Source organism: Coturnix japonica, chromosome 3, assembly GCF_054131305.1.
Source record: "Coturnix japonica strain WE chromosome 3, WE-NBRP24, whole genome shotgun sequence".
NCBI lineage: Eukaryota > Metazoa > Chordata > Aves > Galliformes > Phasianidae > Coturnix > Coturnix japonica.
In genome coordinates, this window is record NC_140665.1 from 28,710,689 (window position 1) to 28,727,206 (window position 16,518).

General features: G+C 39.3%; 1 protein-coding gene across 13 annotated transcripts in view; it reads right to left on the reverse strand.

Moving 5' to 3' along the window:
* Nucleotides 1-16,518, reverse strand: part of DAAM2 (dishevelled associated activator of morphogenesis 2) — a 186,393-nt gene that overhangs the window by 84,677 nt on the left and 85,198 nt on the right. For all 13 annotated transcript variants that reach the window (XM_015857503.3, XM_085543159.1, XM_085543155.1 and 10 more), the window contains one exon: nt 1,713-1,802. In XM_015857503.3, the coding sequence (XP_015712989.2) occupies nt 1,713-1,802 (90 nt within the window). The remainder of the gene's footprint in view (nt 1-1,712; nt 1,803-16,518) is intronic.

Below are 16,518 nucleotides of genomic sequence, written 5' to 3' on the forward strand. Positions count from 1 at the left end.
AGGGATCATTTGACTGACTGTGAGGGGAAACAATGAATAACATTGGACAGTTAAGGTTTCAAGTAATTGAAAGTATCTGCAATGTAATGAATAGACATCTGGCAACAGTATACTGTTCCAGTTAGCACATCATTTTGGATAGCTGGAGCTCAGCTAACTGAGGTTTCACTATAAATGCATTATAAAGATTTTCCAGTATGCAGCTCCTTTAACTATGGAGGTCTTCAGGATTCTTATATCAAATCCACTACTTTAAGGGGAAAAAAAGTGGGGGGGGTGGAAGTGTAATGTACTGAATCCAACCGACATATTAAATACATTAAAGCCTGAATCTTCCTGCCAAGGCTGACTGGTCCTAGAGGTGGAATTTGTGGTTCTTTAAGACAGCTACAAATAGATCCTCTCCCATCAGAGCTGAAAAAGCCAGCTGAGCCTGCCAGCAAAAATGTAAAGCAGACATGGATCACAACAGCCTTCACCTTCCCTCCACACTCAAGCTCTATGTAATAGCAGGAAGAAAAATGAAGAGCACCAAACACAACTGAACCTAGGCTACTTTTATGCACTTCTCTAATTATTGCTAGTTCTGAGGCACTGTAACTAATTTGATGCTATTGACTATTGACTCTGTGATGTATCTTAACTAAAAGCAAGAAACATAAAAATACTCACCTGACTGTTTTTGCTGAGATTTTATTTAATTACATAGTAAGAAAACTGGTTTTATTTATTTATTTTTAATTTAATGCTGAGAAAAGAAGGCAGGCTAGTATTCTCAGATAGCAAAGTTCTTCAGCGACTCACAAAACAAGCATTTGAAAGGCAGCAAACATAATGATTGCTAAAGGATCACCATCAAAGTTTCAATCTGCCTTCTTCAGTACAGAAGCCTGAACCTCTCCTTCCAACTTCTGCTATGCAGACCTAAACATAAAGACCAGTGCTCTCACAGCATGACTTGTGTATTTGGGAAATAAAACCTATGAATCCACCATCTTTCTATCAAACTACCTGTTTCTTTCCTACAGCATCAAAAAATTTCCACCACATCACTCCTGGATGAATTGTCTTCTACAAGCTTGACAGCAGCAATAAAAGCTTTAACTGCACATGTCACTAGAAAAATCATCCCCAAGATACTCAAATATCAGCTCCTGGTCTTCTGGCCTTCTCACTGATTCGTTCAAAGTTGAAAATCTCAACTGGAGAAACACCACAAGCAAACTGATAGGAGTATGTACCCTTCACTTAATAATGCAATACAGTATTTCCTATTAGCTCTGGAAGTATTTGCAGTCAGGTTTTAAGGCAGTATTATAATACCTTGCACATATTTTAATCCATTCTGAAATACCTCAGTAATAAATGTATTCTGAGCACCCTACAGAGGTTTTTAAAAATTCCTTTAAGCTCTTTCCACTACAAGACTTATTTCTGCTAAAAACAAACAAATAAACAAAAAAACCAAACATGTAAAATATTCAGTATGGGGAAGCATGAGATTTTTACTTATTGACATATGCTTCAAAAGTCATACATGTATGGTTCAACATTCTCAAATGAAGTATGTGCTAAAAACCTTAAATCACTTAATCATGTTCTTGAGAAAACAGTAGGTAAACATGGATTTCATATCTGGATAAGCATAAGTAATGATGCATACACACATACAATGTATACATGAGCTATTTTGATCAGGACAATAGTAATACCTTCTTTTTGCTGCAGTATATCTGCCATTTCTTCTCTGGAGGGAGCGCAAACATAGCCTCTCTGTTCTTGTCTGTAAGATCCAATTCATCCTGGAGATCACAAAAAAGAAAAAGAAAAATCCACAGTCAATGGCTGTATTGGTAATTTCTAATATATTAAGAGGAATCTAGTCAGGTACATTACCTAACTTTCAATCAAAATGCAGAGGACTTAGTGCCTCCCAAAGACCATTGGTTTCACACTTTTTGCCTCACTACTCCAAGTTTCCCCTGTCAGAGCACAACCTGCCAAGAAGGCAGTCTGGACAACTGCAGTTGGTTGCAGACTGCCATTACTTATGATTGCTATGGGATGTGAAAGATCACATGAAAGGGATGAAATTACGAACTCAAAACACTGGCTGACATAATAGTGACTCTCCTTACAATAGTTAGAGAAAGACAAAAAATTCAGTACGCTTTTCTTCCCACTTGCATTATCAACTTGGTCTTCCAGTTAAAAATATCAACAGATTTAAGGTACACACCACTTTGTTTTACATCTGGATACTGACTAACAGAAAAAATAAATAAATAGCTCTTTGTTTCTTCCACTGGCTGCCAATGATTTAGATTGAGAATAGTGAAATCACTGTATGTTCTAAACAAAGGTCAAAAGACAGTGGGTTCAGTGGCAGTAATGTCATTGACAACCTACAGGCTAAAAGGGTTTCAGTACCATTATACTTGTCCACTGAAGCACAGAAGCCCCTGCAAAAGACAATCAGATGTTCAGAATGAGAGGATTCTACTCCCCACAACTTCACATCAGGTTAAACAGATGAGCAAATTTGGTCTTTTAAAAAAAAATATTTCTGCGGAAGACAACTTGTCTATCTCTTCTGTAAGAGGTAGACAATGTTAGTCTCTCTTCCTATTCATGTCCCTCTGAATCATCAAAGCAGAGAGTGCTACTCATTCTCTATTCTGATGAGAATAGAACTTCAGTCACAGCTGGAAGTATCAGGTGCTGATGGGAATTAAACAAATAGGAATGGCCTTCACACCAAGTAGCCTGCATGAGCTGAGACAAAGATGGATAAACCAGAGTTACAGCAATAAAAATACAAATGTCCAATGTCATTTCAATAAATCGGTTTTGGTAGAGTTTCCTAGTTCTTATCTATTGCAGGGAAGATGGACCAGATAACCTTTAAAGGTCTCTTCCAGCTCAAACAATTTTATGATTCTATTTGAAAGTGTTTGGAGAAGGAAGCATCCAAGGGTTTGATATCTAGATGATTCTGAAGCACTAAGAACATCACATACACAGGTCCTGGCACCCATGCAAACCTAACCCAAGCACAGACAATACCTCTTTAACTCAGACCAACAATGGTTCATTTGGAAAGCTTTCAGGGCTGGGAAAGTTGTGAAAACAGTGAGCTAAATTGCACACAGAGCCTGGTAGCGGCTGCTGACAGATTTAAAAGCCCACAGAGATTTCAGCTGCAAAAAGGTACAAAAGAAATGCAAACAGTAACAAGGTGAGGTCAGTGCCAGCAGCCCAAGGTAGAAGAAGCTGGAGTTCTTTTTCTTTTCTTTTCTTTTTTTTTTTTCTTTCTTTTTTTTTTTCTTTTTTTTTTTAACAAGAAAAAGTTTAAAGTAAAAGAGTAAAGAAAAACTTTAACTGTGCAAAAAAAGTGCAAGCCATGTGGAAATATTTAGGGTGAGTTTCCAAACAAGGGGGCAGCCAAGCAAGTCAAGGAGTTTTATCCTTGCTACACACAATTAGAAAGCTCAGGCCAGGATCACATTCTTGGGGAGAGAGGGAGAGTGAAACGACATGCAAGGTCTTAAGACAAGCAAAGGAATGCTGTTGGAGGTCAAGCATGTGGGAAGGAAGGGAGGAGCAGACAGGGATATCAAAAATGGCAGGTTTTGAAGAACCACCAAGGAGCCTAGAACACATCTGAAAAGAGCTGGCTGGCCTCAGCTAAGTTCTTAGAAAAAGTATGGTATTTTATTGAACTGTTTAATGATCTAAGCTTTATTTTATTTAGATTTTTTTTTCCTTTTTTCCCCCTAATTTAAAAAAAAAAAATAATAATGAAGGTGAATTCACTGGACAAGAAAGCTGAGAGGTTAACTGATTCTGCTTGGTTCTCAAAGCTTGGTTCTCACCAGGCCTCCTGCTAGACTTTTGTCCTCAAAAATGACCATACCAACCAACATAGTACAGGACAATTATTTCATCAAAATAGCATTCACACTGACTACGACCTAGAACTACCTGGATGGCAGGATGCTGCTACTTAGCTTCTGGACATTCCCATTGTTCCTTATCTCCCTGATGCTGCCAGTGCCATTCTGCTTTCAGTAGGGTAGAACATTCTTGAGAACATTCTTTTTAGGATAGGAGTCTAGAAAGGTTATTTGTAGGAAAAGATACAATGGGAATAAACTGCATTTGCACCCTGCTTCATCATGTTTCAAGAGAGTAGAGTAAGCTAGAAGAGTGTTAGAAGTCATACACAAGGTATGGTAGCAAAGCAATAAGAAAACTGCTCTGGTTACTTGGCATAATGTGTTCAGATGCAGACCGAAACCTGACTGGAAAACAGCACTGAAGGCTCAGAAGAATGGACTGCTCTTCTTTGTGAAATAGCCAGTGTTTGTCTCCATAAGGAGGCAAATGCTTGGCTCTAACCCCACAGTCAGGTGAGCAGGCAACAAACAGAAGCAGAGAACCCTCCAAATTCTCTGCCCTTTCCTATCCCCAGGCCCATTCAAAAGCAGGAGATGAATGCAAAATCAACAGCTGCATCTAGCTAAGTAAGAAGATCTTGCATCAGATCTTCCTACTCTGACTTGGGAACCTAACAGACAATGCATAAAAAACCTATTCCTGTTTCCATCCAAAGCAGTCACTACTGAAAGAGCAGAATATATTTTAGAAAGGCAACTCACTTCATTTACTGGCCTGACAACAGAGGCAGATCTGTCAAAATGTAGAACTTCCAATACTAGACTTAGTTTAGAGACAGCAAGTAGATGTTGAAGTAGAAAGGAACTGCAAGGGTTATCAGTAAAGTGGAACATCTAAAGACTCTGAATGTCGTCATCAAGAGTGGTGTTGGACTCAGGTTGAGGAAGGTGATATTGTATGACTGAAAGCACATGAAGCATGCATGAAGGGCAAGTGAGATCAAAGGTGCAAATGCCATCCTCCACCACCTGTGCCCATTTCCCAACAGAAACATAATAAATTTGCCATGCCTTACATGGAAGTTTGTTTTCAGCAATTCATGCTAGTGTGACCCTGCACAATGGATCTCAGACAATGATTCTAAAAAGCACTTGAAGTTGCAAGTGTTCCCATGAAGCAGATTAAAAAGACATTTGAAGGATAATCCTGTGGGCAGTGTAAAATTGCTGCAGTTAATACTTCTTACATTTCTTTCCTTTATCTACTTTCTATATTATTTTATTTACTGAGAGAGAGACACAGTGAGTTAATTTCTCTTTCATGTGGGCATTTTTTACTGACAGATTAAATTTCAGTGATAAAACATGTAATATGTACTGGAGCTGGATTTGATGTTCTTATATTTCCAGCCTAGTTTCTGGGCCAAAAGGGAAGATGGCCTCCATTCAAGATGGCTACAAACCAAGGAAATAAGAGACAGAGAGAAAGAAGGAAGAATGGGCAGGAAACATAAAGCAGTATTTTGTGGGATTTAAAACCACATTATGTCCCTTGTTTTTGGGAGCATTCATCCAAGTGTGAAAGCTGGATTTGATGCTTGTAGCCATCAGCTTGATAATGATATCTCTCAAAGCACTGGAAGAGTTGAAAAGAAAGGCATTTCTCACCTAGACTGCACAGCATTTTTCATACAGATGTGAAATTAAATTAATACAGAGAAGGAGGAATATTCTGTGATTATAGAACAGTGGCCCTTCCAGAGAACCTTTAATGCCTACTAAGACATCGAGATGTATTGAGATGTACTTTGCATCTCTGCCACTATCTCTTGCCTCTATGGAAAGGAACAACAGAGCTAAGAAACATCTCATTCTTCTCCAGTGTAGTTCACCAGGCTTTGAATGAAGACTTGTATGGTCCAGAGAAATCATGGGATTTAAATAAGGAAAATAACTCACTCGCATACCTACCCCAAAAATGCAGGTTCAAGAGTATGTTCATTTTTATGTTATGACCTTGCACTGCATGAATTCTAGTTAAATGCACCACATGTATCCTGCTTCCTGTTCACATCACCATTCCTTCTTTCTCCTTTCTTATGCACACACATACCTACACTTTTATACCCCTCTCTAATCTTTTTCTCATTCCCCTTTACCCTTTTTTCCTGTCATGCACAAATGCACTCTCCCTTACCCAATTCATCAATCATTCTCTCAGTTTCTCAACAGCATAAAACCCACCCAAGTTACAAAATGAAGTACAATACACTGTTACCAAAACAGTAAATTCTCTTTATAATACAATACCACTTGCCTTAGGTTCTAACAAAGCCATTTATATAAATGTCTGTCACCGTGTCCCCAAAAGAGGGGCCATATTGCAGTTCTCAAGTAGCACAGTAGAGCTGATGGCCTTATGCACTGGATAAATATATTTAAATCTAGTACAAAGTAAAAAAGTGAACGTGACACATCATGGGATCCTATCCAGCATCTGCTGCCAGGCCCCAGAGTAAAGTTCATGTTCTCTGTGCAATCATTGTGAGGGAATAGCTGCTGGTGGATTAATCAGTGGTGAAGTACAACTCAAGCTGACATGAGATAAATGGTTTTGACATGTCTGGGACTATAGAAGAAGGAAAAGCAGTAGAAAGAGATCAGGGAGAGGGTTGTCAGTAACATGCTACAAGCCTTTACTGTAAAGGGATCCAATCCAGCATTACAGCTTTAACAAGTGAACTGAGTAAAAGCACACTGCTAATGTTATTTATACTGTCTGAAAGTTTCAATTTTACAGTAACAGTCAAACCTAGGAACCCTCATTTTTTATTTTTTTTTTATTTTTTCCTCCTCAGATTACACTGTCTGTGCCATGCTCTCTAAGAAAATAAGCAAATAATAAACAGGTCAATGTGGTGGCTCTTGTTCTAGCCATCTGTCCAATACATAGGAAAGCAGAGAGAAACAGACAGAAGCAGACTCTCATCACAGAATCCAGGCGCAGCTGTTCCAAAAGCTGCTTTAGAGACAACTGCAGTGAGTGAATAAAAATTAGTCTTCAGATCTTAGTCTCTTCTCAAATCACTAACAAACACTTTCAGATAAGATAGATCTTCTCTATTCAGTCACTTTGTTCACCTCCAGGGGACAGTAGAGGATTGTTCCCCTACCGTTTTCCTTCCATTGCTTTATTCAATCTAACTTACCCAGCTGACAGATGCGAGGCAGGCTCTGGAAGAGCCCACATTCCCAATACTGAGGTCAATAAGGTATTCTGAAAGGCTACCTCTCAGTAAATGAGGTTCATTCAACTGCATAAACCGCTTACATCCAAGTGCAAATTGGAGCAAAGAGCAGTGCAAAAGTACCAGTCAGTAAAGTTCCCCAGCAGAAGTGTTTCAGAGGCATCTGAATATCCAACTGCACACACCAGAGAGTGACCAAAGCAGGCATCAAGAAAGCGGGAACCAGATCTGTTTAAGCACCAAGCAATGCCCACCCCTCCTTTCTCAAGGCTGTGCCCCCATCTGTCACTGACAGCACATGGTCTTTCAGCAGGCAGTAGCACTGCTATTCATGCAGCCAGAGCATATGCAAGGTAGCAAGACAGTTAGAAGTACCCACCAGGGCACCCAATGTATCTCCCAAGTCCTCTGGTAATCCATGGAAAAACAAACACACACAAAAAAAAAATGAGAACCCTGCAAAACTCTTCCCTTGTCAATCTCTTATACCTCATCCTAACCCCTGCAGTTAGAAACAGCCAGTGTGCATTAATTACACACAAAAATGCAGAGCAACATTTTGGTAAGTTTCCCAATTAATAAGAAATTGGGGGACCACTAGAAAAACATCCCCGTCTTCCCATGTTGTTGCATACACAGTAAGCGCATGCGTAGATGTATATGCCACTTGTAGCTTACAAACACAAGAACTGTATATGTAGCACATATCTGCTCATATCTATAATGCTTTATTGCAACATATGAGCAAAATGAAAATGCTGTGCTCACAGGAGTTTCTCACACAGCCTGCTTGCACAAGAAGATAAGTTTATATTTCAGCTACTTCCATAGGTGTGAACATAAAGCAGAAAAGCAAACAAATAAGAGACTCTGATTGTCATTATTCTCTTTCTAATGCTTGCTTTTTAAAACACCCTCTGTGTTAGGGGCCCGAATCTCTTGATTTTTCAGCTACAATAGAAAAAAAGCAGAAAGTACCTGATGTCAGTGTTCAGAAGAATATATTTCTCTTCTAAGATGCCAACACAGAAGTTGTTCATTCTTATGACTCAGCTTCAGACTAATAATTTCATCTATTATAGGCATAGCTTTTTGGCAGAGAATTTTATCAAACAAAAAGTCAATTAATTCCCCATGACTCCACCCTGCAAACATCCCCCTTTGCTGTAATGCTTCCTTTTTTTTCTTCCTTAATTGTTGGTTAATTGCCCAGAGAAGAGCTAAATCCTACCTTACTTCTGCTCCTCTCTGTGTCTTGACAGCATACCAGCACATAAAACCATCAAGGCTGACAGTGGTCATCTCCCTTCAGAGGCCTCTAGAAACACCTGTCTGTTGGTCATTTTTCTGCCTTTCACAGGCAAAGCACATGCATTAAATGACAAGCTGCTAGGGCAGATAGAAAGAATGAGGAAAACCAATACCTATTTATGCAACAATGCACACAGAGGTTTGCAAAGTGATCATAATTTAGATAACACATTCTCATACACACAGGACTACAACACAGGTAGAGCTAAAAGGGAAGTTCCATGGATATCTTCTTGGGTGGGCATACAAGGATAATAAAGCAAAGAAATTTTCTGTCATCACTGCTACTTGTATTAAGATGGGCTACATGTCCACGTCAGTGAATTGGAACAAGCCCAACGATAGGGACAGGGATGAAAACTGAATAGTCAGGCTTCTGTCTAATCTAAATCCCTGCTGCTGCAATTTAAGCCTATTACTTCCGGCCCTATCAATCACAGATACAGTTAGCAGATCTGTTCCTTCCTCTCGATAACAGTTTTCAAGTCTATTAAAAGCTGTTGTAATGCCCCTTCTCAGTCTTCTTTCTTGACGCCAGACAAGACCAGCTCTTTCAGTCTCTCTCAAGGTCATGTCCTCTGGACTTCTCATTCCTTTTCTAATTGACTTCCAGGCTATCCTTGGTCAAAGTGCATCTTTTTTTGAAGTTCAAAAGTGTGAACAGTGTTCCAAGACAGGACCTTACTAAAAGCAAGCTCTGAGATTACCTCATGCATCTTCCATAGCACATTCCTGGTTGGGTATCCCATAAAAATTATGATTTTTTTTTTTTTTTAAGCAAACAAAAGAAGTGTGACTCATGTTTACCCGTGCTCTTCCATAACCCCTACCTTCTTTTCCAAAGAAATGCACCCACCTGTTTGCTTCCCATTCTGCATTATCTGACTTGCTCCAATAAACAGATCATTTTATCCATTCACTCTTTTTCACATAGTTTCTCCATCTTGTTTTAAGCTTGTATTTTAACATCCACAGATTTACAACCTAATGACATCTGCAAAGTTTATAGCTATATCTTGTACTCCACGCTCAGTCAATCAAATGAAAACACTGAACAGAACTGAAGCAGTTCAATCTCTGCTTGATACCTCTTTTCACTGTAACAAACTACAAGGCCTCTGGGGTTAAGTACCCCTTTTACCTCCATTTTCTGGTTAGGTACAGAGTATCAGAGACCTCTCTCAAACAGCATTCCCAATATCATCATCTAAAACACTAAATAACAACAAATATGCTGCTTTATCAGTTTCATTCCTCACCCCCTTATTTCCCTTCCTTCTCCTCCCTTCACTTTCCCACTCCCTCTCCCTTCCCAGAGCAAGGGTTTAGTTTTCATGCCAAGGTCCTTTACACGAGACCCCATAAGGGAAGGTCAGTGCAGGAAAGATTATTAGGAGATGTCTGTCTAAACTGCTACCTTTCCGGCTTCCCCACCCTCTCCCTCTCTACAAAGTCTCTTCTGTTCTGCTTTAATACTAATGAGTTCAGAGGAGGTTCCTATACTGGAGCAATTCACAGCTTGAACTGTGCCAAAGCACACAGGCACACACCTCTCTGATTGTTTCCTGCCCAAGCACAGTCCTGCTGGCTCAACCCACAAAATGTGGGCTGGGAATCACTGTTGTGGCTCTGTGCCAGAGGCATGCTGAATTTCCAGGGGGTGTCAGTGCCACCCATTCCTCCCAGCTTCATCCTCTTGTATATAACCTATTTGCCATATGTCCCTATGCAGGAAAACATGGTTAAGTCACAGATTGGCTGACATTTAAATTTCTGATAAAGTATTACGTAAAAGGGAAGGAGAAAGTCATGTGCAAAATTCACATCTTATCATGTTTTGTTTGTGGTGCTCAGACACGTGCTCAATCTCAGCTCTTATACAGAGGGGTAAACCAAAAGAAGCTCCAATAAATCAACATAATTTCTGACTTTAGCTCCATTTTAGACAGGTAGAAAGGAAACTAGGAGCTGGGTTTAGTTCTTCTCTTGCTCTCAGAATAATTACTTCAGATTTAGTAGTGCATCCCTAACTCCATTAAACAGAATCAAGTTAACCTGTTTTACCCAAGTGCAAAATATCAACCTTTATCTCAACTTTAAATTCTAACAGAGACCAATCATCTGTTCTCACTAGACAGCATGTAACAGTTCCCTTCAACTGCCTACAGACCAAACCAGAGTCCCGCTTTTCGCAAATTGATGCTTTCTACTTCAGTACATGAAGATGAGCTGTATTTACTACTAATCTGTCCAGATTCACTATAGGAACACCCACATATGATGCATCTCTGCATCTCTCATCTCCTCTGGGGTAAGGTGGAGGGCAATTCCACAATATTTTTCTTAACAAACTAAGTATTTTCATAGCCAAACACTGAATCGAAGGCATGTCAGTGTATTTGGTTGCTTACTCACACCCTGCCTTGTCTCATTGCTCAAATACTCTGATAATCAGAGCAGCAACTACTGCACTGACATCACCAGGCTTAAGGAAATAGCTAAAACTTTTTTCCTCTAAATACTTCTAAGTACGAAATTATGTGAAACATTTGTAAAATACAACAAAAGGAATGAGAGGGATGAGCATTTGCCTCACAGACTAAATTTGTCCCCTAATTGTGATTACAAATTGTTTTTATTTGGTTAAGCATTTGTAATCCAACATTTCTCTCCCACTGTTGTTGTAGAAGCCAACAACTTTACACCAACCAACAAATTCATCCAGCTGTTGCTCTCTATACAAGATGTAATGCTGAAACACAGCCACTAAAGCAATCCCAATGGATTTTCCATGACTCAGGGAACTCCCTGGACAACTTCCAGATTGGGAAACTACAATCTGCTTTCCCTTGTAATTTCCTTTAGAGAAGTTACTCTCCAAACTTCCACCTAGTAAACTATTGCTTAACATTGTGCACACTGCTAAATTCTTTTCAAAAGATGTTTGAGTAATTAGTCTGGTCAGCCCCTCCCTTTCTGTGGCTAACAAATCACGGGAAACTGCAAAAAAGAAAGGTAACCTTACGTGTTTTTAACATGGACATGCCTAGAACATACGGATACTGGATAGGGCCCTTTGGCACACAGCACTGGGTTTACACGTGAAAGAAAGGAGAGCTTGCCCAGGAAGGCTACGGATTTCCATATCAGATTCTACCTGAAAATAAGAAAGGCAGATAAGAGCAGGGCAAGGTCTATGAAAAGAACTAGCAGAGACTTGTTCCCAAGACCTTCAGATAAAATTAATTTTGCCACTGGAAGGTTTGTGTACTTCCCATGACCTCCATCTGCTCCACTTTTTCAGCACCTTTTCAATTTGGCTACAGTTCTGTATTAAAACTTGTTTAAGTATTACAAATCCCTGCTTCATTGGGGAAGTAAACTCATGAATGCATGAAATAAGTTGTTCACATTTGCAGAGGGACTTACAAATAGAACTCTGGGGGGAAAAAAAAGACAAAGAGAAAAAAAAGAGCAGCACTCCCAAAGTTTTCTTCCCAGCAAGTTTACAGAGTTCCACATACAGAAGCAACATCTAGCATTCAAAGCCATGTGTAAGTGGTGTTCCAGGTGGAAGGCACCTGTCTGTATTTCCACTGAAACTATGCATGTCAAAGACAGCAGCTGCAGATACAGCCTGTTAGGATGACTGAGAGAAAAAGCATCTTCTGATGCCTGCATGTCATGCTGTTCCTATCAGGTGGTGTAGCAATGAGCTGAAGAGCCTCTCATTACCTACATTTAGTGACTCCAAAATCTTCCCCTCATTGAATGCAGAGGAAAATGCCTGGAAAACGTGGACCTGAAAATTTCATACCCTAAAAAGGTGCTATGCTATTCACTCAGCCACACCTGTGGCATCTCCCCTATCCTGCAGAACAGGCAGGCACATAGCAAGGAAGGAAACTCATGTCTTTCTTTTCCACACTGAAATAATCATCCCATGTTACTTTGACAGGTAATGATAATATCCTGAATGATAAAAAAAACCTAGAGCACAGAGGCATGGCATATTTGTAAACCTTTCCCCTCAATTCTCCTTCAGGCTACAGTATACACTGATTGATTATCTATTATATCTGATATAAATTGCTACTTGATGAACAAATACATAAACTAATTTGAATCAACACATGAAATACATTAACTTTACTGTTATCTATTTCTTCATTCAACTAAGTTTTGCTAAGTTTTGTCTATACCCGAGCTATACTTTATCTCAGTAGGGGATAACTGCTGTCCTGCAAAACACTTGGATGCAGTCTTCTTTGACAAACCTTCCTCCTTACTGGAAAATTTCAATTGTTACATTTACATAGTAATTTTGTTATAAATTCAACAAGGTTTTCATCATCACAGAGATCTAGCTCTCCCTACGTTGCTAAAATCAAACTAAGTAACAAATCATATCTCCTACATCTCATAGCTGATACTTTTTACGAGCTGCAGAAGAAACAGATATCTGTCATTCAGTCTTCCTGCGTCAACAAACAAGCTCTGTCTCCTATAAGCACAGCAAGAAGACCATTTTGGCCCAACATCTGTGCCATGACACCTCTATCCTTGCACTCTGCTCTTCCTTCAGCACCACATTTACTTTTTCTTTTCCTTCACTGTTTCAGAAAACATTATCCCTCCTTATCACAATCTCCTGTCCAGATACAATCCAGCCATCATGTTGTTTGCATGACTCAGTGCTCCAGTCTGACATTTTCCACAGTAAATACATCCACCCATGGCTTAAAGGGACAGCATATCATGAGAGTTTCCAAGCATTCAGTAGAGGGAAGGCATAAGATAGACTTCGTAGCATGTCAATACCTTAGTGCTAGGATCTGGATTTTCCTTGCTTTTTGCATCCTGAGCTGCATCTCTGCCGTGCTTTCAACATCCTGCACTGCTTTTCTCATGCCCTAAAATAGCTACTATGCATTTTCTCAATGAGGTAACATCAAGGTTATCCTGTAACAAATGTGTAATTTAGTAAGTAGGCCTTTCTCAGCAACTGTAAGCAAATCACACCCAGAACATACACAAAGTAAGTGTCTGAACATTCCCTTCAAACACTCCCACCATGACCACAGTCTTCCACGCCTTTCAGGAAGGCAGTCCCCATGGATACATAAAATACCACACAAACCTAATCTAAGGCAATGTAGAATGATGTGACTCCACTGCTGTTTTCAGCTGAACTGTTTTATACCAGGTAAGGATCTGTCCATAAGTCTCACAGTAAAGCAACAAGATCTTTAAAGCAATGTATCCCTGTAAAAAATCCTTGTAAATACACATGTACTTTGGTAACACCCCCAGGTCCTTCACAACTAAATTTCAACACATCAATCCACATCTGCACTTGCAATTGTTTACACAACCTCATTGATTTCTGCACATGGAGTGTGAGCTGCAATTTTCTGGCTCCCATCTCTAACTTCTCTCACCACACCTGGATCTCAAAACATTTGAAGTACAGAAACTGCTGCTCCTCACACAGCTGCTCAAGGAGCTGAGAGCTGCCAGCCAGCTGCATCTACTGGAAGGATGCCTGAGGAGAAAAAGATTGTGGGTTCTGCATGCAGTGCCACAAGCCTATCCTTACCACATCACTCCATACATAGGTGAGTGTGAAAGGCAAAGTTATCTCTGCCACATGAGGTATAGTAAGGTTTTGTATTAAGACCAGAATAACTTTGCAAAGCTGTACAGGTGTACTGCATACAGGGTATGTGTAAAGCAGACCTGACATTATGAAAAGTCATTTGAAGAGCAGGAAGAAAAGTGGAAAAAATGAAAAAGGGAAAGAGATAGATCCTGGGTATGTGCAATTAATTAAAAAAAAAAACCACAAAAAACACACACAACCATCCATGTGTATAACCAGACTGTGATACTAGACATAGCTTTTATTTCCCAAGTTTTGGTCTCCTCATAGCTTCAGAAATCTTACTCATTAATTATGCTATGACTATATTAAAACACAAGTGCATTTGAATGCATGTTAATTCGACAACAAAAAACTAGCTGAAGTCAGAACTCATCACATGCAAATAAAAAGGAGGGATCTCTCCAGATCTTGATTGCATTTCTGACTTGATTAGATATAGTCATGGATTACAAAAAAAAAAAAAAAAAAGAAAAAAAAGAAAAAAAAAAACAGACGGGATGCCCACAGGGAATAATAATAATAATAGTAATAATAATAAAAACTAAGAAAGAAAAAAAAGAAAATACTGGGAAATATAACACAGAAGCACTATGGTTTCAGAAAAATCCGCATTGATCAGCAATTCAAAATCACAGGCCTGTCAGAGGTATAAAGTCCGAAACTAAGATTTACATGCCAGACAAAGTGACACAAATTAAATCCCTGTATTAAAAAAAATCCAGGAAGTGACTAGAATGACTCAGAAGACTGAGTGAAACTGAAATACTCAAATCTTGGCAACATGCCTGAATTTAAATGTGATTAAATACTGTGATCAATATACGACACATGTTCTGGGTTTGAAGTAAGGGCCTATGCATGTATTTCTAAGCCACAAACTTTCAGTGCAAAACTAGTGACTAAAGAAGCTTCAGACATAGAGGATTCTTTTTTGAAAAGGTGGTGCTTCATGTTGAAGCCAAAAGACAGGCAGCTATGCACATCTTCCTCAGTTTCTCCCTACTACTTCTGGGGAACAACTTTGTTCTCCACGTCTGTCAACAAGAGAGACTCAGCTGATGCCCTCTCTCTTATGCCTACAAAATAGACTAATGTGTAGGACAATCTATATTCACAACAGAGGCAGTTCTTTCACTTTTTTACCCAATAAATACTCTTGCAGGTTACAGAGCCAGAGGGGCCCCACAAACACTACCATAGCTATGACTTGGCAAGCTTGAGTGGGCTTGGTGATATACAGGAGCACTTATTCAATGTGGTGAAGCCTTGTTTTAATGATGTATGTCATATTCATTACATTAAGCGTTTTGCCAGTGAGAGCTAAGAATGAAACAAAGTTGCTACTTCCAAGTCAGCTGTATGCAATGGGAATTGCTTCTACAATTATTTACATTAGGACCCCATCTCCCCATGGCTCTTGATGAAAATGTGTTTTCTAGCGTGTCACGTGGATGCATTGCTCAGAAACTGTTTTGCTTTCACTGACAAAATGAGTTAAATTCTCAGATAATTCCCTGCTGCACCTTAATCTTTTTCTAAGTAAAACTTCCTTTTTCTCTTTCCCCCCAAATTTCCCTTCTCTAGGAAGAAGGACTACAATCACCAAGTTTTTCTCTCTGTGAAGGCAGAGAAGGAATAGATGTGGACAGATATCACAGAGTGAACACAGAACAGAACTTTCCCAAAACTCCTGTTTCAGGTCACTTCATCAATTATATCATAAGCTTTTACTATTCAACCCTACCAATTATTTTTTCTCTGTCCTGAGATAATTAGTAAAGATACTGGGTGTGCAATAGCCTCTTGTGCTCAGAGGTGAATGAACAACTCTTTTCACTCTCTTATGAATCTGTTAAGTAAACAGAGATTCTTATTTAGGGGCTCTGAAAAAAACAAGCAAACAAACAACCACAAAAACAACACAAGTTTAAATGCAGTATAAGAGAAACCAATCATGACAGTAGAATCCAGACAACATCCGACTTAAACCTAATGCCAAAATGCTCCAATGACTAAGAGGGGATAAATGCAAACATTTCTTAAATCTTTCCCTGTGTAAGAATCTAATGTGGCATCAGCAACCCGGATAAGGATATTATCGTTCAAGTTTGCTGTAGCATGCATAATATGATCAGCTTTGAAAAGGGCAGCTTAAAACAACAACTCTGCTTTTTCCTCTCAGACCTTCCTTCCTAAAATAAACAGAGCTCAACTCTACCTTCTCAAGCACCATGACCATCTCAACAGAGATATGAATAAAATAAATAAAGAGACACAACAAAAGCACAAGCTCATTACACTGCCCTTTCCTCTGTGCTAACATTGCTTATACATGTTATGCTTTCCCTGAATTTTCAGTATTTAAGCTACCCTTGGCCTAGTCTGAGTTCACTTT